This window comes from Astatotilapia calliptera, chromosome 10, assembly GCF_964374335.1.
Source record: "Astatotilapia calliptera chromosome 10, fAstCal68.1, whole genome shotgun sequence".
Classification (NCBI taxonomy): Eukaryota; Metazoa; Chordata; class Actinopteri; order Cichliformes; family Cichlidae; genus Astatotilapia; species Astatotilapia calliptera.
Genome location: NC_137431.1, coordinates 23,018,338 through 23,043,261, shown reverse-complemented (window position 1 = coordinate 23,043,261; position 24,924 = coordinate 23,018,338). Strand labels below are relative to the sequence as shown.

At 38.6% G+C, this 24,924-nt stretch overlaps 1 protein-coding gene across 2 annotated transcripts in view; it reads left to right on the top strand.

The window, feature by feature from the left end:
* Positions 1-24,228, top strand: part of gabrg2 (gamma-aminobutyric acid type A receptor subunit gamma2) — a 44,613-nt gene extending 20,385 nt beyond the window's left edge. Inside the window, exons 7-10 of one of the 2 annotated variants that reach the window (XM_026181402.2) lie at positions 14,443-14,595; positions 16,306-16,511; positions 17,934-17,957; positions 20,574-24,228. In XM_026181402.2, the coding sequence (XP_026037187.1) occupies positions 14,443-14,595; positions 16,306-16,511; positions 17,934-17,957; positions 20,574-20,852 (662 nt within the window). In that variant the 3' untranslated portion in view covers positions 20,853-24,228. The remainder of the gene's footprint in view (positions 1-14,442; positions 14,596-16,305; positions 16,512-17,933; positions 17,958-20,573) is intronic. The other variant, XM_026181403.2, reaches the window with a different exon arrangement.
* The last annotated feature ends 696 nt before the right edge of the window (positions 24,229-24,924 follow it).

Below are 24,924 nucleotides of genomic sequence, written 5' to 3'. Positions count from 1 at the left end.
TTTCGTTTTTAATGAATGAATGTTTAAAGTGACAACATGAAAAGGCAATCTATGTAAGAGGATGAGCTGTAGTGGAGAATTTTCAGAGTCCTCTGCCTCTCTCTCCTTTTGATCTGGGTTGTTATTTCCACAAACCGCCATCTGCTCTCTTGTCAGAGCAGAGAACCTTGACTGTGGCTGAGAGACCTCTTGTCTCATTTTGCAGTCAGTTTGGGTATCTGACCTGCTTCAAGATTCGTGAACACAACATCTGTCTCAAAAAGCAGTCAGTTAGGGCATTATAATTACCCACTCATCTCAACTGTCACGCAATGCATAGCGCGGGACTAATACTTTATATGCTGCATCATATTCAGCCCTATTAAGCTTTCTGCTTAGGTTTGAAAATAATAATAATAATAACAATGATTCTAGAAATCTCCAAAGCTGGTGATCTAGTTGTTTCTGCATCATTCCCTTGATCGTTGCAGTTCTAAATCCACATCTTTGAAAGTAGATTTTAGAAAGTAGAGAGTCTGCTTTTTAATTCCACTGCAGTAAATTCAATAGAGAAGTCGTTTGATGTTCAATGCAGTGCATTACTTTTTCGCTAGACACTAAAAGTGAAGTCTCTCTAAAGTAATGTCTTGAATAAATATGATGTAGCCACCCATTGACTTTAAAACAGCACGAGTTCATTCAGGTTCAGTTCACCGAGGCGCAGCTTTTCAAGGTAGGGTCGGTAGAGCCTTTATGACTCTGGTTGTATGTTTGGGATCATTGTCACGCAGCAACATGAAACTTGCACACCTTCCTGATTGTACATGTCAAGTGCCTAAAAGCCTTTGCACAGTAATGCGTGATTTTATTCTGACTTTTGAATTTCATTATATAGCATTTCGTTTTTAATTTTCTCTTTTTTATTTTATCCAAAAATGCATTAAAATGTCACATATATATAATTATACATGTAGAATGTGACATTTATGTATTATATATAAATATAACTATACTAGTGTAATCCTTCTTATGGTTGAAAGATATCCTACAAATGATATATTTTGCCTTTTTTATGTCGTTTTTATGTCATGACGTTGTTTCTCTGGCGATTGCTGCATTTTCTAATTGCAGCAGTGGACTGCAGACTAAAGTGTAGTGAACAGGATGACTGCCCTTCAGTTGGATCGCCGCCAGCTAAAAAGATTATGTGTCTTTGCCCTCCCCGGTGGGTTATAGTTAGTTACAGTTATTCTTTTAAAACCTTATTTTAATTTCATTTCAAGCTCTGTGTTGAATCAGTTGAACTGAGTCGAAACAGGTCAGGTAAGGAAACAGAGGGACACATAATGGTAAGCTAAGCAGACAGGCATTCAGGTGAATTGGCCCATTCCAGACAATGATGACTGTAGCAAATAGCCAGAGGAAGAGATTGCCTCTCATTTTGTGGGACAATCCAATCTCTCCCAGGCTCAACTTGTCACAGCACTGTTCTCCCACACTAATGTATTTGCTTTTTTCCTGAGTATTATTTAAAAAATATATGAATAGATCATAAAAAAGTGCATTATTAAAGAATGATTGAGTGATATTGTAAGTGCAGGGGCTGGGGGCACATGACATCTGCAGTTGCATTGCATCATTTTATAAAGGCTATGTCTGTTTTTATTTGGTTTCTCTTCTGTCCCTCAGCCAGTGTCCAAAGGCTTGGTCTCTCAACTTGTCACGTCACATCAGGGCTCTCTGTATCGCCTGCAAGCCTATACCTGCATGTTCAAACACAAAGACACATGCATTTACATTCATGCACACACTCGAAGGGATACAAGGAAAAAATATTTTATTGTGACAAGCATGAAGGCTTAAAAGTAGACCAGTGGGCAGGATAGGGAAAAGATAGATGCAGAGGATTTGAATGTCAGACAGCCGAGGCACTACGGGCAAAGCTAACCTTACAGTTAACCCCTCAGTGACCTGGTTAAGCATGGTTCCAGAAGCTCCATTCACCCATCTGCCATGCTGGAGTTCAGTGATAATCAGAAGCGCAGATAAAAACAGCAAGTAAGGATGCTGAAGGTTGTTGAATGGGGGAAGGAGAAGACAACAAAATAGAGAGCAGTGAAGGGTGGAACGGAGTGGTGGTTGTAGCATTTATCTGTCTGCAGTAAAACATTATTGCAAAGAATCAATGATTCGCACATTTGCAAAGATCAGGTGCACAGGGATGCGAGGCTTTACTGTAGTTTGGAAGCTTGTGTCTTATTTAAAACATAACAAGATAAAGATATATTGTCGTATCGTGATTAATTGTTATATGCAGTGCGCGTGCAGGGAGTGGCTAAACAAGAGGGGTGTGGCAGTGTTGATACATTAGGGAAGCAAGTGTGTGAGAAGAGAGCGAGAGAACAGAGATAAATGTTGCGTTATGAGTAAAGATTTTTTTCTTTTAATCAAGAAATGATTTTTATTCCAGTTCTGCTAAATCACATCACCTGTGTGTTGCATTTACTTTAACTGTGAAATATCACCACAATAATATTTATAACCATAGTCAGAGAAATGAGCATATAAAGTCTCTTAGATGGGCAAGGTGTTTTTCCTTCCAAGCATAAAGGAAATCAATGCCATTAGCCGTCTTTCCTTTTTGCAGCTAACTTTACTTTCCTTAGTAGTGAATGTGAGACGTTCTGGGCCGGACATGAGGTGGTTAATTTCCTGTCCTTTTAGCTGAGCACAAATATATCCTTTGTGCATCAGCCAGTGGAACATATCTGTGTGTGTTTGACAGTATGAGTGCTTTGGTCCGTGCCTTTGTCCATGAATTATTGCATGTTTTTTTGTGTCCATTTGCTTGCATGCACATTTCAGCATGTGCTCCCAACTGGATATGAGCCTTTTTTTTATGTATTGGAAGCTATTCTTAGAGTGACCTTCCAAAAGCCATGCCGTGCAGTGCAGTGCTGTTGTCTGTGTGCGTCCGCCTGTGTGATTTAGGTTGAGTGGAGAAAGCCCAGGGACACATCAGTGGCCTTCTCCAGCTTACAGAGCTCCTCAGTTTGAAGATGATTCTTTGATGGGGCAAATCTGGAGGCATTGTGGTCGAGAGGAAGTGACTTAGAAAGAGGAAGCAGTCAGCAATGAAAATGCATGAAAACACACATGCACAAGAACACATATATACAGTGGGGCAAAAAAGTATTTAGTCAGCCACCGATTGTGCAAGTTCCCCCACCTAAAATGATGACAGAGGTCAGTAATTTGCACCAGAGGTACACTTCAACTGTGAGAGACAGAATGTGAAAAAAAAAATCCATGAATTCACATGGTAGGATTTGTAAAGAATTTATTCGTAAATCAGGGTGGAAAATAAGTATTTGGTCACCTCAAACAAGGAAAATCTCTGGCTCTCACAGACCTGTAACGTCTTCTGTAAGAAGCTTTTCTGTCCCCCACTCGTTACCTGTATGAATGGCACCTGTTTGAACTCATCATCTGTATAAAAGACACCTGTCCACAGCCTCAAACAGTCAGACTCCAAACTCCGCCATGGCCAAGACCAAAGAGCTTTCGAAGGACACCAGGAAAAGTATTGTAGACCTGCACCAGACTGGGAAGAGTGAATCTACAATAGGCAAGCAGCTTGGTGTGAAAAAATCAACTGTGGGAGCAATCATCAGAAAATGGAAGACATACAAGACCACTGATAATCTCCCTCGATCTGGGGCTCCACGCAAGATCTCATCCCGTGGGGTCAAAATGATCATGAGAACGGTGAGCAAAGATCCCAGAACCACACGGGGGGACCTGGTGAATGACCTGCAGAGAGCTGGGACCAAAGTAACAAAGGTCACCATCAGTAACACACTACAACGGCAGGGAATCAAATCCCGCAGTGCCAGACGTGTTCCGCTGCTGAAGCCAGTGCATGTCCAGGCCCGTCTGAAGTTTGCCAGAGAGCACATGGATGATACAGCAGAGGATTGGGAGAATGTCATGTGGTCAGATGAAACCAAAGTAGAACTTTTTGGTATAAACTCAACTCGTCGTGTTTGGAGGAAGAAGAATACTGAGTTGCATCCCAAGAACACCATACCTACTGTGAAGCATGGGGGTGGAAACATCATGCTATGGGGCTGTTTTTCTGCCAAGGGGACAGGACGACTGATCCGTGTTAAGGACAGAATGAATGGGGCCATGTATCGTGAGATTTTGAGCCAAAACCTCCTTCCATCAGTGAGAACTTTGAAGATGAAACGAGGCTGGGTCTTCCAACATGACAATGATCCAAAACACACCGCCCGGGCAACAAAGGAGTGGCTCCGTAAGAAGCATTTGAAAGTCCTGGAGTGGCCTAGCCAGTCTCCAGACCTCAACCCCATAGAAAATCTGTGGCGGGAGTTGAAAGTCCGTGTTGCTCGGCGACAGCCCCAAAACATCACTGCTCTCGAGAAGATCTGCATGGAGGAATGGGCCAAAATACCAGCTACTGTGTGTGCAAACCTGGTAAAGACCTATAGTAAACGTTTGACCTCTGTTATTGCCAACAAAGGTTATGTTACAAAGTATTGAGTTGTATTTTTGTTATTGACCAAATACTTATTTTCCACCCTGATTTACGAATAAATTCTTTACAAATCCTACCATGTGGATTCATGGATTTTTTTTTCACATTCTGTCTCTCACAGTTGAAGTGTACCTCTGGTGCAAATTACTGACCTCTGTCATCATTTTAGGTGGGGGAACTTGCACAATCGGTGGCTGACTAAATACTTTTTTGCCCCACTGTACATTCATATACAGACAGTTGCTTTAAAGTGATAAGGGTTTCCGCTAATAGCATGACAAAGAAAATCAGTCTTGCATCTTTAGCCCTGTAGCTCTGTAAAAGGCATTCAACATCGATTCCTCAGGCACCCACAACTTGACAACTCGAAAATACAGGTTCACCGAAACAGATCTGAACTGTAAAATATTTTATGCTAAATTTGTTGTTTTCCCACGTCATCTGGACTTTTTTCTCCACCCTTCTCTCCATATTACATTTGAGTCATCTTACATACAGAACCCCCAAAAGGTTTTTTTTTTAGAAGTTATTAATATTTTAGTTCTGTGTCAGGGGTAAATCACATTCAACAGGGTTTTATTTTTAAATATAGATAAAATTATTTTTTAAATATATTTTAAAGAAACATGACAAAGATGTGAAGATGTTGCATTGATGTCTTGCTATTCCAGATCAGGCAAGGTTATTCTTATGTCACATATAGGTTCAACTGCAGAAATTCAAGGCAATGTAAAGATGAAAAATGACCAAGTTTCATAGAAGCTTGTACAGTTGAGACAAGAATGCCTGTCACTGCCTGCCAGGGTTAATTAAAGAAAACATGGAATGAGACAAAAGGCAATAAAACTAACTAAATTGGGACTTTGAATCCCTGATCAAATAACACACAATATGAACCAGAATGCTGTATGAAATTATTTCACTATATATATATATATATATATATATATATATATATATATATACATATATATATATATATATATGGCGATGGTTCTATCTAAGGCCTCAGTCAGCAAGTGGCTGCTGGAGGATGGTGGCAGTTGGTGTGAAATGGGTTGCCAAAGCAACAGTCACATAAGTCAGTGAAGTGACAACAGTTTGCTAGGAAAGATGTGTGTTCCTCGACAGGTTGGCAAGTAGTTGCTGGTTTGTAGGTGAAATTGATTGAAGTGTAGAGTGCTGCTCCGATAATCTCATTGTGATTGCTTTGGTCACTACCAGATAGCAGCAGTCACCCACAGTTCGCATGCAAGATACCTACTTGTCTGCAAACATTTGCCAACTCCTCATTGAGCAGCTTTGAACTTGCAAAAATACAACACAAACCAGAACCTGATAACATGTGGTCACTGGCCAGTCTAGAGCGTGTGTGACTGAAGGCTTAGAGGTTTATAGTTTCTAAAGGGTTAAGAAGCACCGAAACAATCTATTATCCATGCTGTGACTCTGTTGCAGTACTAACGACTCTCCCTAATCCTCTCCTACCCCACCCCCTCTCACTGTGAGTTCTCCCTCTTGCTTCTGGTTGATGGGTGTGATGGGCAGGAGTGGGAGTGAAAATGCTCTGACTCAGCCAGAATTCTCCTTTTGTGAAGTCAAATACGAGTTCAGACTCCCCCCATCCCCTCCCCCATGCTCCATATACACATTCCATACACCTGCCCCATACACTAACAGTATTCATATTTACGAGTGTTGGCTCTATAGAGTCCCTCCGCCTCCAGCCCTTCTCCCTTGTGCACTCATACAAAGAGATGATTTTTATTTTGGACCTGGCGTATTCCTGTGTCCTACTTTGTATGCATCCTCCCCTCCCCCTCTGTTTATCGCTCTCTTTCTTTCTGCCTTTCTCAGTCAACAGTCTAATAAGCCAGTAATTAACGCCTGGAAAAAAAAATGAAAAAACAGGGAATGGGGATAGGCCATAGGAGAAGAGATTGCGTTGAGAAAATAAGACTCTTGTTTCCCTCCTCATTGATCACCTGCATGTAAAAGGCTGCCTGTGGGGACATGAAAGGAACGCAGATTTAGAAAAATAGATTTTTCTGTTTTTAAATCTGTCTGAGATTTTATATTGTCAGTCCAATCTGTGTTAGATATTTGTTATTTTGTGGTGGACAGACCATACAGAACACAGGGAGAAGAACTGAAGACAGTGAGTGATAGTAGCTGGCAGACAGAATAATGTTATCAAAGGCAGCACATTGCTTCGTCTATGCAGCCTGACAAAGTCTTAACATCTTAACATTAATACTTGAGTGTCACTGCCCTCTCACATTTTTAACTGCGTCTAGTGATGCCAAACGATGCTACAACACTAGTGTTATTCATTATTATTTTTTCTATTTAAAAGATTGAGCCAATACCAAAAGAAAACTATTAGTATAAATTATTATGAAGAGCAAAAAAAAAAGTCCATTGTAAGAGAAGATGTAGCATAGATAATGGATTAAGCATTAAACACAATACTTTCACCTTTGGAGCATTAATCTCAACATTCATGCACCGTTATTGTGCTCATTTTTCTTATGTGGTGGATGGAGAGACTGGGGGGTAGAATGCACATGCATGTGTACATGTGCGTGTGCACACACAAATGGATGTGCATGCAGGCACCCTTCCAGTTTGTCTCTCAGAGAGTGCTTTTATGGGAAAAAGGGCTATATATTTCTACCTTCTACAGTTTTAAGGCCAGGGCAATACAAAGTGATATTTTTAATCGATCGTTATGTGTAATGTAGTGGTATGGATGGCCAGAAACTTGCTTTAAATTTCATGTCCTGGGTCATCACAAAGAATTGTGGAGAAGGAGGGATTTTTAGCTATTTTGCAGCTATTACTAAATCCTAAATGTAAAAATGCAAATGAACTTCTGGGATCTCTTCTTGTGACCCGGTTTAGATGGATGCAGATGGTCTGGAGGCTAAAAGCAGCTCAAAGCAGTTCTGCTCTGTGGAGCAATTGTTCCTAGGGCAAGCCCCTCATTGCTCAATAAACTGTTATAAAGTTTCGTGCCAGAGCCCTAGTTATTCTTCCCAGTCAGCTTATTAGCCTTGGGTAATAATCTGCAACTTAGTGTTTCAAAGTAATTAGCCACAAGGCTAGATTTTTTGTGAAATACTCAGTGTCTGGCCAGTTAATATACACCATAAGAGGATAAAACTTACAGTTGCCATAAAACAGAGTAAGCAGACTCCCATGAATAATAATCATAGTGACACCGCATGGCACCTCACCCAAACTCTAAGCACCCACTTAACAGTTTTTTTTTTCTGTTACTGTATCAAAACTCTTTAGTATCAATATGTCATATGTGGCATAAGATATTACAATACACATCCTTGGAAGGAGCATGTTATGCTAATAAGGCTAATACACACAAGCAGACCTATTACTGGTAAGGTTAACATAGGTTGCAGTGAAATTAAATCTCAAGTCACCCCAGCTTGGACTCTGTTTACAAAGAGGATTAACCTTCCTTTACATGAATATTTTAGCTTCAGTGAAACTATCCAAGAGGCGCAATGTACATGCAAGATAACTGGAATAATGTGCAAATCTAAGCACCCGGAGCACATTTGCCAAATAGATATATTCCAATAAAAATGCTGTTTTTAAGAAAGTTTTTTCATGCAAGATTTTTAGATTGTTAAGGTATTTAAGACAGCACCACTTAGACTGAGTATACATAAGCATAAATTAGTGTTATAGTTTTGGGCAATAAAGTTCATAAGCCAGATATAATTAATAATACTGAAAGCTTAAAACCAGTTATCTAAAGCTCTTATCTGTAATAGCCCAAAGCTATTGGCAGTACAATGAGCACTGATTGTCTTGTCTCACAGAGTATTTCTCTGAGCTTATCCATCCAATATACATTTAAACATCCATATACTGTGGACCAGTATATTGTGCCATTATATCTGAAAATTCCTGCTATATATATATATATATATATATATATATATATATATATATATATATATATATATATATATATATATATATATATATATATATATATATACATTTTATTTAATTTTTAATTTTCAGGCAGTCGATGATCCTTTAAACCTGACACTGCGATAACATAATATCTAGTAAATGCTGATTAACTGCTCTCAGTGTTTTCAGTCCAAAACTCAAGTAAATAACTGAATCCCTACTTGGACAAAAGCAAGGGGTTAGAATCTGCTCTGATCAGTGAGTCTGTTAAGAAATAAGGAAATTACAATTTCCAAATTTGTCAGTGTCATTTTATGTTCTGATATTTTAAAGCAAGTCTTAAATCTATTGCTGGCATTTCTAAAAGGGATCGGGAGGTACCTATAGATTTCTCTTCAGTTGAATATTTGATGACAAAATCTTAATGCTCTGATGTTTTTACACTTGATTGTTTCTTACTTATGCAAATATATGCTCTGCCACCATGTCCTTGAATTTTAGATTTAGCCGGAAAGCTTTCAGACACTCAGACATAAAAATAGTTTAGCTGCTGTTAATTATTTAAATTGAACAACTTGTTATTTTTGCTGTGTGTGTATATGTGTATGTGTGTGTGTGTGTATACCAAAGCAAAACATAAAAGCTAAATCATAAATATGCGCTTTACTATATTACTGAGAACAGTTGCAAATATTCTCCGCTTTTTTTTCTTTCTGACTACATGTCTAGAAGTATCAAGTCAACAGTTCATTTGTGTGTGTTTTTAGACTTTACTTTCCTTTTTAAAATACAAATATGAAGCTAAACTGATTAGCTCCCCTTACTTACGGCTTCTGAAAAAGTCCTCTGTGATTATTAGCCGTGCTATCTCTGTTCTTGTCACCTTTTACCAGACGACTTGTTTATTTTGAATTGTAGTCAAACTGTTTTTTTTTGAAGAAGCACAAATAAGTCTTTCCACTAGTGTCGTGACTGTTGAGTGCGAATAAGTCCTGTCACCCAGCCAAAAGTGATTAAAACAGAAAATGAGACTCGGGGTGGTGGTGGTGGGGGGGGAAGCGATGCATTAAACACTGGAATAAAACGAGTGAGAGTTTGAACTTCAAGCTTATGTAATGAGTGTGAATCGCATCTCTACTCAGTGTGTGAATAAGAAATAATGAAGCCATTTTTAGACAAGGTAAGCTGGGAAACTGATAAAATGAGGGGAGACCAAGAAATAAGTGAGGAATGTCTTGTCCTTGTTTTTAATTATGTGATATGACAGAAATAAACTCACACGTTTTAGATGCCTTAAAGATTCTTTAGAGAAATACAATATTTTACGGGGTTTGAAAAAGGATGAAACATGAACAAGATGTTCTTCATAGCCTCAGATGAAATACTTTCTACACAAAAATGTGCAGCCCACACTGGAATACCAAATTGGCATGATAGGCAGCTGTCCCTTGACCTGCTGTGGCGATTTGATTAATTATAAATGTGTTTCGTACGAGCCACTGAAGCATAAATGAAAATGTAAAATTAAAACTGTGATAATGTAGCCTCTACATTTTCAGCTTAAGGCCTCATTTTAAATAGGGCCCTTGGGTAAATACCTTGAAAATCCTTGCTTAGTGTTTTAAGTTTTATTAATTTGTGTTACCTTTCCCTTTTCTTTTTCTTTTTTTTGCTAAACTGGCCAAATAATTATATGAAAAATAGGTTCGCCAGCTTCTGACTACCTGTCATAAATCCTACAAACAGTCTTGCTCTCAATAATTTGAGAGCTATTAGTGTGTCTGGGAGAGGGATAATCATCTGTCCCTGTCACAGTAAACACAATGTTAACAACAAGGCAATCAAACTGTGTAGACTCCTGCCTGGTGTTTAATCATGCTGCTGTGTTGCCGCAGTTACTCACCATGACAATGCGGTGCTTTTTTTAATCCTTTTTTTTTTCTTCTTTTTTTCTTTTCTTTTCCTGTGACATCATCTTGCCGCCCACTGTCGGGGAAGAATAGCTTCTGTAGGCTATGGAGGCAAAATGCAAAGGGATTGCAACTAGTTAATCACTTCTACATAACCTGTAGTCATGTCAGCGAAAGTGCTGCGTTAACATTGCCTGTTCGTCTTGTTGACCCTGGCAACCAGCCGTGGCTTTACGCTGGTCATTAACAAAACTCCTTTCTTTCTCACAAACGGACAATAGCATCTGCTGTCACCTCCGATATACATGACCCTTGACAGGAGAAGAGCTCAGTAAGACAGCCTGTCAGCAGCTCTGCAGTGTGTCTGGTTTGTCTGCTTTCACTGGATGGCCAGCATGTGCCTCAGGTCCTCCCTGCCCATCCATATCTACACCAATTTAAAGCCTGGCTGCCAGCAGAATGATATTCTCATATGACATTCTTTTTCCCCTAAGGTCAGCAATCCAGAATTAAAATGTTTCATTCTTTTGACCTACTGGGGCTATTTTATAATATTGTATGGTCACACTGATTGTGTATACTCGTGTATCAAACACATAACGATAGAGCAAATGTGTGTTTATAATAAAATGTATCTACTGTTACACCACAGTAGAAGGTTCATACTGGAAGACTGATCCTCTTTTTGTTTCTTGTGTGCGTCTAATTGTATCTAGTGTGTTGTCTCTGCGGCTTTTAACAATAAAGCAACACTCTTTTCTGATGAATGATCGTGCCTGCCGAGTTTTTATTGCTTTTTGTAGATTGCATCAGCTCGAAGTAAATCACTTTTGCCAAGAAAACGTGTGATCCTAATAAAAATAGGTGAAAACATATCTTAATGTAAACAATAGTTTTGAGCTTTTTGCTGCGTGGTTGATTTTTTTTTTTTCCCCACGCAGCTGTCATCACCATTCATCATTCCTAAATTATAAACAGAAAAGGTTGGGCTGAATTGATAGTGGTGCAATTATGCAATAAGACTGGAAGGGTTGGCACGAATGTCAGTGAAAGAGTGGCAAAGAAAGGAGAAAGTGAGATTTGTGTGTTACTGGAGAAGTTAGAACATGACGTTGAACGCAATGATGAAGATGAATCAAAGACTTAGTGTATCACTGAACATGTGGATATTATTAGATGCACATGGAAAGTTGTGAGATCTAATAAATAGTATCACACCTGTATTATTATCGGTAGCATTAGCAGCGTTAGAAAGGGAACGCTTTCTAGAGACACTGTGAAGATAGAAAAAACCTCATGTGTTTGAGTTAAAATTAGTTTGAGCACCTCAGTTAGAGGGAGAGTGGACATAGATGTTTAGATGATTGACATTCCAGCTCCAGCGCAGTAGAATATAACCTCATGTACACACACACACACACACACACACACAAACACTGAGCTATATCAGAGAGTACACAAGTGGACAAGTATACAAAAACTGAGATATGCAGGAATGCTGGCAAAACCAAACTTTTGTTCTTCCAACAGCAACAAATGTAAAAAGGTACAAATATCAGAAATAATTGAACTTAAAGCATTAGTCTGGTTCTCCTTTGTTGATTTTTTTAAATGCTCCTACAAGATTTTCAAAAATCTCCAATTACTGTTGGATTAGATGCTCATTTGTAATTACAAACGTAAACAACATAGACAGTGTAAAAGATGGTCTTAGCTGTTGTAATGTCACCCACGGATTTCTGGTATTTAAGCATTGAGGTGAACATTTAGGAATGCAACATGTGACACCGCACACTCATTGGCTGCTGATGTGTGATTAGCCGTTAGCCAATGAGCGTGTGGATTCATACCACAGATAATTCTTCACACCACTGAATGACACTTTATGGGGGATCAAGTTTAAAATTCTCACACTATTATTCCCACTTTGATTCTCTGTCACAATGGGTTGAAAATATTTCTGTAACACTGATTTTGCATATATTTAATACAAGCATCACCTCTGTGTTTGCAATGTTCGGGACAAGGCTTACAAAGCGCTGCACAACAATATACCTGAGTGTTGTGACTTTAAATCTGAGGGACTAAATTTACTTACAGTTAAAGTACGTTGTGGCGTGATGAACTTAAACTAGCCAGGGAGCTGGAAGCCATTTTGTTTTGAGTGGACTAGAGACATGATTAACAAACTGCTGCAATACTACAGGGCTGTAATGGCAGACGTTCTGATACTAACACATCGCGCTGCCAGAATAAAGGGCATCGGTCGATAACACCTCCTCAGAGTATCTTTTTGGCAAGTGCTGCGGCCTGTAATGAAACCAGCAAACAGATGAAGAGAAGCATGGAGCAGAAGGGTCTTACACCAACCGACCTCACCCGTGTGGTGGAAACTCCATTATTGTTATGAGTCTGGGAAAATCTGAAGGAGGCTTTGTGCTGCTGACAAAGCTGAAATAAGCGTATAAACTGGAGGCTTCTCAGCTGTCAAGGGTCTCGGTTTTGGGCCCCTGCTAATGTAATATTAATAAAAACAAAACACTGAGCCGCCTGACCCCTGAGAGCAGCCTTTGTGTCTCTCCTGTAATCTTACAAATCCAGTCAGTGCACTGTAATATCTCGTGCACCTGCCTGCATCGATAGAAAACACACATGGCGATATGAACAGTTATAGTTGTGCTGCTGGGGTTATTACACAGTGCTTATTTGATGACGCCATCGATGGCCAGGTGAATGAAAGGGGTGTGTGCTGGAATACATCACGAAGATTTGGCCCTTGTGCAGTTGCTATGAGGTCTGTGGCGATATACAGCCTGCGCATGGCCGCAGACATAATAAACACTGACAGCCTCCTCGCTTTCTCTCTCTGTCTCTCATTAATGGAAAAATACACAGATGTTGGCTGTTTTCCACTGCAGTATGTGTTGTGTGCCCTTTCTCATGAGAGAAATTATTAGCCAGCTGTTCATTCCCCAGCTGCATAGGCTATGGTGTGCCATGGGTGCTTAAACACACACACACGCGCACGGAGATATATCAGAGAGTATATTCCTGCCCCACAGGTTACAAGCCATAGCGAGAGGCCAGGGGAGGTTCTTGACACAGTTAATTGTGTGATGTTAATCAATTAGCAGACATCTGACTGAGCTGGAGGCCAGCAGTGAACTGTCATTAGACTCCCAGAAACAGACAGGTGCATTGGTAGACAGCAAAAAAAAAAATGGACAGTAGCTATTGGCAAGTAAAGCTGTGTTGTAAAGCTGAGGCAACGTGTGTGTTTGTGCGTGTTCCAACATGACTGTCTTTCTATTTAGATGATCATGATCAATTCAACCTCATTACAGGATGTTAGATTCACATTTGAAAAGTGTGTGTGTGAACATTTGTGCATTTGCGAGTCCTCGCATGTTTGGCACGCATGCTTAGCATGCATTTTAAACAGGCAGGCTAGATCATCCATATTGTCGGGGTCAGGTCTTTCTGGGCTCAGCTAACCTCAACCTTTTAACACCCAACATCTGCTTGAGTCAGCTAGCCAGCCCAGGGATGGCTCATCATCAGCTGGACGGTGGTGTTCATGTTCCGGCTAAATACTGGCAGGAGACAAGCGTTTGTGTTTGTGCATCCAAGCAAGTCCAGCTTCAGCTCTCTGAATCGCTCTGTTCCATTTTAGATCTCAGGTTGCCTTGGGCAGACATGCAGTCAAGACTGTGGTTACACAACATTAAGTATTGAAGACCTAACAGTTTGTCTAATCTATGCTTGGTGTTTCTGTCTTGACAGCATTCTTTGAGCTGCCTTCTTCATAAGCAGACAGTGTGAAATTGCTTAACTCGCACTGGTCCTACAGTACTTCTGTATGGACTGTGAATCAGTTCTTGATACTAATCACTCTTCTCAGTTCTGCATATTTTACACTACATGATAACATAAATAACGCACACAGTAAACTGTATGCTTCGTGTGTTATCTTCCTGATGCCTTGTTATACATTTCCATGCTCTCACTCTTTTTACCCTCTTCTTGTATTGTATGTCTGTCCAGGAGACTATGTGGTGCTGACTGTGTACTTTGATCTGAGCAGGAGAATGGGTTACTTTACAATCCAAACGTACATCCCATGCACACTTATTGTTGTCCTCTCCTGGGTCTCATTTTGGATCAACAAGGATGCAGTGCCTGCCAGGACATCATTAGGTAAGGAAAAAAAACATGATGTCATTGCTGCCTCTGACTGTTTAAAGCAAAAGTATGCAAGTTCATCAGCAAAGAAAAATGAATATGAATTAAATGTTTTTGCTTTTTTTGTTCTTTTATAGATATGTCTCCTTTGTGTAAAAATCACAAGGCTTTATCAGAATTGCTTTAATTCTTTTTTTTTCAATCAGTCCACTTAACCCTGACACAATCTTTGCTTTAATTACTCCCCCTGGTAAAACACATCTGACTTCTGTGGTGATTAGGCAGCACACTCATATTGTAAAACAGTCTGCTCAAGCTTCCCATTTCTTGTTGTTCTTTTCATTTTGTCTTCTCTTTTCACATACGCTGTTTCCAGTCAGGGGCAACACATCTGCTTAGGAATCTAGTGCATCTTGATTAGAAGAGCCTGTCCTAGCACATATGTTTGCACGCATGCCTTAATGAGGCATTAATTATGCAATGCAGAAAGGAAGATGCAGAGATGCCTCGTCAGCACAATAATAATGCAGGTGGCTTTCTCACAGAATGCAAAGAGGCACCCTGCATGTACCAAGGGGAGGGGGAAAAAGGAGAATTTCAAGAGAATTTTTTAGGTTTTGAACTTGCCCTAATGGACATTCTCAAAGGTTTTCTTGTGATGGAGTAAGAAAAAATATTCTTTTGTCAGCTTTTTTTAGACCCTCGAGGCTCCAAAACCTGACCTGAAGTCCATGTGGTGTGATTATTAGTATTAGAAGGAGTAACTTTATGTAAAATAATCCCTTCTGGCCAAAAATCCCCTTTCCACCTTCCTACCATCACTGCTTTGTCTGTCATTAATCTTTCTAAAAATAGGTTGTTTTCTTGTTTTTCAGCCTCTGGAGTCCAGACGTGATTTGCAGTTGTAGTAATAACACAGTTAATTCCCTGCTAAAATTATACCAAGAGGGAAATGTCTTAATTTCCTTTTTAAAACATGATGCAGAAGGTGCGTGGAGCCTGGTGGCTAGGAAGCAGATTAATTCAGATGACATAATTCATAATCCTTCAATGCCATCCAGAAATATATCAATTCACTCACAGTACTACAGTGTTAATCTTGGCGCAGACTGATATCCTTCAGGCCACATTAAATTTAGACATAAATCATCTTCTTTATATACGAAGCGAGTCCCCTAACACGTATGGTCTATTTAAAAGGGAGGAAGAAGGCGGGCTTGTTAGTTGCTTTTTTGTTGGTGTTTGGGGATTGTGATGGTGTTGTTGGTAATCTGCTGTGTATGTGTACTTACAAACACATTTCCTCGTCATGTGCCATCACTCTGCCTCCATCTACATCATCATTAGAGCCCAACAGAGTGAGTAAAAGGGTTAGCAGATGGTGGATATAGCAATGCAGTATGTCACTGTTGTGGTCAATTGCAGTTGAAATGTCAACCAGTAAGTAGCTATGTGGATCAAGGCAACAGTAAAACAGCTGCTCGCTATTCCCACATGGCTATTCCAGTGTTAAGAGCTAACAAATCAAAAGACACTTTTTTTAGCCTTTTATACTGATACAATATACAGTGCATAGACATCATGCATATGAAGAGAGCATTTTTAAACATATAATAGGAACTTGGGATGTGCAAATTATACATAGCAAGAATAATCGAACTTGTAATCTGTCATTATTTAAAACTGGTCTGATTGTTTTCCTTTTTCCTGTTATTTTATTACCAGGCATTACCACAGTGCTGACCATGACCACATTGAGTACTATTGCCAGGAAATCTCTTCCAAAAGTTTCCTATGTGACAGCCATGGACCTCTTTGTGTCTGTCTGCTTCATTTTCGTCTTCGCCGCACTTATAGAGTACGGCACTCTGCACTACTTTGTCAGCAACAGAAAGCCGAGTGCCAAAAAGGACAAGAAGAAGAAGAATCCGGTGGGTGTCTTTCCAAAACTAAACGGAACTTTTTTTTTTCATTTTTAATCATTAGGAGTTTCTCAACTATGGATCTTCGAATTAACAATGAGACCACAAATAACGTTTTAAAATTAAGTGTTTACTATTTCTGTGATGTGTATTTTAAATTATTAGTTAGATAAATGGTCAGATTATCACTTCACATGTTTTTTCCCCTCCCCCACTCTGTTACAGTACTGGAATAAGGTGCAAAAAAGCTCTACAGTGCTTAGAATTCCTAAGACAGTATTTTCCCAATGGCCGCCACCCCAAATTACTCAATGAGTAATGCAAGCAGGTCAAATCTTTCATAATCCTCTACACATCTGCTACAGTTGTAATTTAGATCCAGGTCACATGACAGTTGAGTTGCCTCATACTTTACAAGTCTTAAGCTCCCAAGAGATCATGCCAGCTCAGTTTAAGGACCATGATTTCTGACCTAATATTTTGGAGGATGTTTATGGTATATAGCAAAACTAGCAATTTTTCTCTAATCATTTAAAGTTGATTTGTGTAAGAGGAACAATTTTTAATTAAAAAAATGTTTAAATATACCTCTGGTGGTATTTACTTTATGGCAAGACAAAGTTCCAGCCATTTTTTGGGGGGGGAAGGATAATAATTGTTTTAACAAGGCTTTTCAGTGAAAGATATTAGAGCTTAAATCAAGTACACCACCATGTGTTGATGAGAATCATTCAAATGAAAAGTGGTGAAAATTGAGGTGATCTAGCTGTAGGCTCTGTAACTAAGGTTTTGCATATAGTCAGAATGTCTTGCGGGTGAATAAAGGAATAATGAAGTGGAAGGTGTAGTGCTAGTTTGCTATTTCAGAGGGGAAGACCAAGTCAAGCAAAGAGAGGCTTTCTTTTTTTCTTCCATTTTAGTATTTCATTACTATTTGCTGTTTCAGCTACATGTGATATGACCCTTTGAAGAATTTGAAATATTCTCAGGAATTACAATTAAATAAACTACGTATAGTGACACCGACTACAAAGCTAGTGAAGTACTGTGTAATTAAAAACTTGAAGATACGATGAAGTCACAGTCGCAAGGAGTTTGTAAAGCTTGAATTAAAGTGGATGTAATGTTTTCCTAAGGCAGTGCTGGCCTAAGAAGCATGTAAAATACATGTATCCTACCATACATCTCCCCCTGTGTCCGTTCATAATATCTATGTCTCCTTGCAATATATATCCTCTCTTTCCATTTTGAGTTAAATAGTGCAGTATGTGTAATTATCACACATTTTCTTTGTGTTTCTCTTTATTTTTTATGGTTATTTTCTTAATTCTCTGTTTACATGTATTCTGTGTTTTTGTTCTGTTTTGTTTTGTCCTGTTGTGTTACTCTCTTTCAATTCCACATATTCTTTTTCTCCTGTTGGGACAAAAGCTCCTCCGGCTCTTTTCCTCAAAGGTATATTGCCTGTGTCTGACTGCATGTGTCTGCTGCATTTTGGCTCTCTGAGCCCCCAGTACCTCACTGCTTTTTTCTGTCTGTTCTAAAGCTGATACACCTCTCTATATTCCCTCTTTATCTACCTGCATTCTTACTGTACTCCTCCTCATTTACTAAATAGGTATCACAGATAGCATTAAAAAGGGCGCTCTGCAGTGCACAGTGCGGAGGCAGCCAGCCAGACATACTTGCAGTGTTTAAAATTCAAATAAGCATCCCACACATCCCATGTCAGGAAGAATGTAATATTCCAGGCTCAGTGTGGATTTAATTCTGGCTCCCTCTGTCCTGTTTCACTCTTTGTTGTTGTTGTTACCACAGCGAACTAGCAGCTGCTACAATAGCTTCCTCTTCTTTCCCTTCTTCTGCCAGTTAATCTATACCTGTGTGTTTGTTGGGCTTCTCAACCTGACGCTTCCTATAGAGTCAGCAGAGCCTTAACAGACTGAAATAGACAACCCATGCAGTGTGCTAGGTCTAAATTAAATTGGAAACCATTTAAAGGATTAACACACAGTGAGACAAACACCTAACAAGCGTCCAGGGTAGGCGAAAGCAAGCAAAGATTTAAATTTAGCTTAAACCACAAACTGCTGATACTTTTCTAGACTAAATAATTTAAAGTAAGATTAGTTAGATTTCCAGGAATCTAAATGTGTTGTTAAAAATCACCACTTGCAATGTGGAAACACTACTACAAATTATCAGCTTAAGCTAGATAAGCAGTATTAATCCTGAGTGTTTCTGAATCTTTTGTCTTCTCAGAGCGGTTGTCTCCTTTCAGTCGGTTAAAGCTGCAAATGCCACTGTGTTGGTTCTTTGTTTTTATTTCTTTATATCTTTTGCTAACACCGACTCAGCATTGCCCAGCTTGACCAGGCCATGCGGCGGGATGCTGTTAATGCTCCTTCTGCTTGAGCTTCCACTGCGCTTTCTTCAGTGCAACCAATCCCCCTTTGAGAATGGAGCCATAACCTGCTCTGCTAATCCCGTCATTAACTTCACATATGGTCCGTTAAGAGGACAAAATGCTGAAACTAACCTGTGCGTCATTTTGTTGTGGTTATGTATCCTTTTCAAAGGGTCAGCAGATTTTTGCACTAGTGCTGGGCAATTTCAGTTTCAGGGAATGAACATTATTTTGAGCTGTATTTTAAGCTTGTTTATGGTTGCATGCTTACAGCAGATAATGAGGTGTATTAAACTAAAACTGCATTTATATTATTCTTTTTTCTTTTGCAGTAAACATGCCTTTTCTATATACTATATTGAAAAGGAACAAAAGCAATAATGAGGCAGATGAAAACAAAAAGCATTCGCCGTTTTGAGATGGTTGTTAACTCATTAAAAGTGTTTATATTCTCACAAAACAGAATATGAATTTGTGTTGTAAACTATAATTGGAGTGTAAGTGCAGTCACTTATAGACTACACTGGCACTCCAAATATGGAGTGCAAAATTATAGATTATCGTCCCTGTTAGCTATGTATAGTCTCTCCATAATGGAGACAATATCTGAGAAATAATCTAAATCTTTAGTTTTTACAGTGGGAGAGCATACGAAATTCTTGGAGTACACTTAACTAACAGACTCCTTTTAAAGCATGAGGCTGACACCCTAGTTTATCAGCAAGGTCAAGGAAACTTTTGTCAAAGGGAAGAAAAGCATTTAATCTGCCAAGCAGCAAGACTTCCAATTTGTGCAAAGGTGACATGGCATTTGAAGATAAAGGCTAATGAAAATGGTCTATTTGAATACTAATTGTCTCTCTTTAGAATGACAGGACCAACAAGTGACTGATGTCACTGTCCTATTTTAGAAACCTTAACAAATGAAAGCCGTGTGCCCTGCAGTGGTGAGCACAGATTGAAAAGAGGGTTTATTTTAACCCATCTAGTTACAGAAAGAGTAGGTTGGAAAAATACTGAGCTTTGTGCTGCATAATTGCCAGCACATGCTTTCTCTTAGCTACATGATGCATCATAAGCCAGTTACAACATATCTCTTAAATGAATTTTCAGAAAAACATCCATTCTGTTCCAAAATCACTGAGTGTTAAAAAGATCTTTAAAATGTCACAGAACAAAATATGAATAATCATCTGCTTTCGTTGACATTTTGTAGGATTATTTAATGTAATGTTTTGAATGCAGAGCATCACAATAAGAAATGGAGGGCCCATTGCCCAGCACTAGCTTTGTATAGCTGGCAAGTAAAGCAGTATGGACCACTGTACTAAAATTTAACTGATTGCTTCAGCTGCCTATTACACCCTAGCCCAAAGGTGTAATTTGCATCATGGGTTCCATGGGGATAGACCCTTTGTCATTTTAAGCCTCACTAATTACAACTACAGGTGGTAGTTATAGGTCTATTTGTATTTCTTGACGCTAAAAGGGTCCATTGGCAAGTTAAAGGTGCAAATTACATTCTGCTGACTAATGACTGAAAATGAAGAAGAAGACAAAAAATGGTAGCTCAAATGAGGTCCCTTGTTATGTCAGTGAAGTCTTCATTAGAGCTTTCTCAGGTTCTGGTGGCTAATTGCGTCATTTTGTCCTGTTAAATGCAGACACCCACGGTGGACATCCGTCCGCGCTCGGCCACTGCCATTCAGATGAATAACGCCACGCACATGCAGGAGCGAGACGAGGAGTACGGCTATGAATGTCTGGATGGAAAGGACTGCACTAGCTTCTTCTGTTGTTTCGAGGACTGTCGCTCCGGAGCCTGGCGGCACGGCAGGTTGCACATTCGCATCGCCAAGATAGACTCTTATGCACGCATCTTTTTCCCCACTGCATTTGCTCTCTTCAACCTGGTCTACTGGGTCTCCTATCTCTATCTCTAGGCGCAGGTGTGTATCCAGCCTTATCATACAGTCCATTACATTCTACATATGCTCTGCGCCAACGAGTGACTTTATGGAGGAGGGGACCCACTGAAATACCCAGAGATTTGATTATAGCATTTCTTCTATTTCTTTTGTTTTAATCCAATTAAATCTCGTTTATTTTATCAAAGAACTCTGACAGACATTGCAAATGTTGTAGCATTACATTTAACTGGTGTGAAAAGGTTTATAGATGTGTTGAGGAACTATGGATTGTGTAAGAGATCAAACAAAGTTTTGTTTCATTTTCACCACTTTATTTTTGAATTAGAAATTTGAAAGACACGTCTCAATGGGGGGTTTACCAGTTGTTTTATTAGATAAAAGATCATTTCGCAAGAACCAATTAGTAATTCAATAACAGCAGTTTGGATCATGTCAGATCAAGTATTCATCAGAAAAAGTCAATAGGTTTCAGAGGACAATTAAAAAGAAGATCAGAGTGCTTTGCAGAAATCAAAGTGATATCGATGTGTTTTTATAAATGATTATTACTAAATCAAAACAAAAAGAGTGTGACCAGTTTATGGTGAGTAATAATACATAACATCTTTTGCATTGACTGTACTTTTAATTATGTTCATACTTCTTTGTTCACTTACTAAAAAACAAAATCCAAAGCACTTTAACAGAGCTGTTAGACACTGACATGAGAATATTACTTTTTTTTTTTTCAAATTTATTTGTTTAGTGTGGTCAAAGTGTGGTGATGCTGTTTATGGAATTCTACTGTACAGACACTGTATATATTTTACTATTGCATAGTGGTTTACATTTATTGCATGCACCTTTCGGGCCAAAAAGCAACTTATTTTATGGTCTTCTACTGTTGGCTATGGAAAATAAGAAAACAAGCACTAATAATCATTCAGGATACTCTTCTTTTTTTATGAAAATTCAGAAAGTGACACAGTGAAAATGTTAAGTTGAGGAATCCCTCACGATTACAGGTGGGAGGATCATCCCAGGGCAGAAAACTGGTTTAGTCAATTACCTTGCAGCCACTAGCTTACACTTCATCCCTTTCTCCGGTTGCTGTAAAAGTGCATATTTGCAACATGACACCATGCTATTGTGTTTTTAGTTATGGAAGTTTGTCAGAGTGGTAACTGCAGCAGGATATTCAGAGCCTGAGTTTTACTTTTGAGGATACTTCAACTAATCTACAGACAGCTGTAGGGCATTGTGCAATCTTTGCAGTTAAAGGTTCATTCTCTTTGTTATTCTGCTAAGATTACAAGAAGAAAACGAGGCTTTTATTCAAGCGTAAGAACAGATGTAACCTTTTTTTTTTTATCAAGCATTTCATTTCCTGTGTCTTTGAGAAGAATCACATTGAGAATGTATCTCATTCGTAGTGGGAAGAGATATTCAAAAGGCTGAGAAGAAGTCTGGTATTGTTTCAGTATTTATTTTTTTTCTTCCATTAATCAAATGTCTGAATGTATAGAGAGCAGAAAATAAATGAAACATTTCTGAACTGTAAATGCTATGTATGATACAGTACAATCCACTTTACAGATCCCTTACAGCAGGCACCAGTATGCAACTAATGGAGAGCTCACTGATTGTGTACATAAATTATGAATAAAAAACTGGTCAAGCCCTTGGGATATTTTGTAAAGGGTATATATTTTGTCATTTCAGCATTGCTATTATATCAACGTAAAGTATATCACACCTATTATATTATGGTTTTACCAACCATGTAGAATATTTGGGGGAATTGGGGTATTTATTTATTTATCCATTGCTGGCATTTATTTATTTCTTGAAAGAAAATGCATTTTATGCTCATATAGCCCCTGAAAAGAAACGCAGAGTGCTGTCATTTATATCAAAGATACATTTTTGTTTAGTGTGTCAATGGAGCTTGAGCTTATTTATCTTGTGTTTTGTTGTGATCAGTGTACACTACTCTCACAAAAGCCTGTCAATCTGTTATATTTGTTAAATTAGTGGCTTGCAGCATTACCTGTTGTGCATCTTCTGAGTAGTAGACTTTATTTAATGAAAAATATATATATAAATATACAAAAACAGTTCCCAAGCCACCAGAAGAAGAACATTTGCTTGTCTAAATGACTATTAATTGCGTTCACTTTTCCAGCCATCTCATTGGTTTGCTTTGGTCTTGACATCTGAAATAAATAAAGCATCTCTGGTTATACAAATATATGTATTTACCAGATAATGTCATATTTCTTACAGTTCTTTCCCTTTTGTATTAAATGGTTGTCCTGTTGTGTTACAAAGCTACCACCCAGTAGTCTGAATCTGTCTTCAGTGTATACATATGCTATTTCTCACATCTTTAGGGTTTCCAAGTGTGTCAGTAGCAATGTAAACTGGTCCTCATCAGTGTTTGTTTAAAGAAGTGTAATGGAGTGACTACATCTTATAAAGTGCCAAACTGACACACACTGAATAGAGAATATCTAACTTTAATATCATCATATACTACTTTGTAAAAGAAAAGACATGATAAAAGATGAGGGTTTTCTTTAAAAAAAAAAAATAAAAATGCTGCCCTGCGGGATGGATTAGCAGGTGCCCTGGATTTCTTTTTTTTTTTTAGTTCAAATTTGACATGATGCAGAACCAAAATCATCAGCTATGCTCGAATGAACATGAAACTAATAAAAACGATCAAGGTAAAATGGAAATTACTTGACTGTGTGACGTACCTTATTAATGCCGATGAGAGCGTGTGCTGAGGTTAAAAATATATATATTGTGAAATATTTTTCTTTCCATAATAGATGCTTGTTGATTGATTTCTGTTGTTTGTGTGTGCTCTACAGAAAATGTAGAGATAGAAAATTGTGTGGGAGGTACTCAAGTGTGTTTATTCTCAGTAGCGTGCATGCTGAACATGTTTGAGGTTTAAAAGGGACGTTTCAAAGAATTGGGACTCGCTCATCTGCAGGTGAATCCTTAATCCTTTGCTTGCATTGACATGGACACTTAACACTGTACTTCTTTTTGATGTGATTTTATTTCTTTTGGGACCCACAAATGAGACATATATGTGAACAGCACATGTTGATATTTTCTAATGTGTGTATTTTGTCAAACTGCAGAAAAGAAAATAAGCGCTGGAATCACAGAGCCCAGTAAAAGGTATTCTAAGGCTAAACACATTTCACACGATTCTCCATACATACAGTATAATAGTTGTCTCTCATCTATGTAAATTTGGTTATTGTATAAAATGGGCACTGATCAATTCTGTTAGGATCTGCATAATAAATTATATATGTGAAGATAAAAGTCCTTTTCATAAGAAAATTGCACATAGCTGTGGAATTTTACAATAAAATGGTCGCATTTATCAGTGTGTACAGGTTCATTTATTATTATTATCATTATTATTATTATTATCATTAATGCTGTTGTTGTTGTTATTATTGTGGGGTGTACAGTGGTCAGTGTGTTCCCCTGCCCCTGCTTGAATACTCTGCCTTCCTCACACAGTTTATATATTGGGGTTAATTATCCTGTAATAACAACAGAATTATTGAAGTAATCACTGAGCATCTGGATCATTCTTATCCAGTTTTTAAAAATTATTGTTACATTTCAGTCATCTCACATGGGTTTTTTCCACCAAGAATGGAGCCCTTGCTTTTGTAATTCTCTGACTGTACCAGCACTTTCAGTTACTGCCATCACCATTCACCTCTTGCAAGTATTTGGCAGTATCGTTTTCTCAGCTGTTCTCTAACAGCTTTTTGTGCTTAGGGAAATTTTGCACTTTCCTTTACACCTCGCATAAAGATGCTGCCATTGTTTCTTGGAAGCTTGCCTTTTAGTAAACAATCTTACCTTGTCTCTTTCTCGTGCTCTCTTTAATGCGCACACATGCAGTTTTAAAAGTGCTCTTGCAGAACACAAGGTTCATGTTTTTATGCATTTTGTGCCAAAACAGTAGAAACAGTGACACACTATCAGGTCGTGTATTGTTTATGCATTAAAAAAAAACAATTTCTACAGAGGCACTCATTGTTTGCAGTTCCATGCTTGGGTT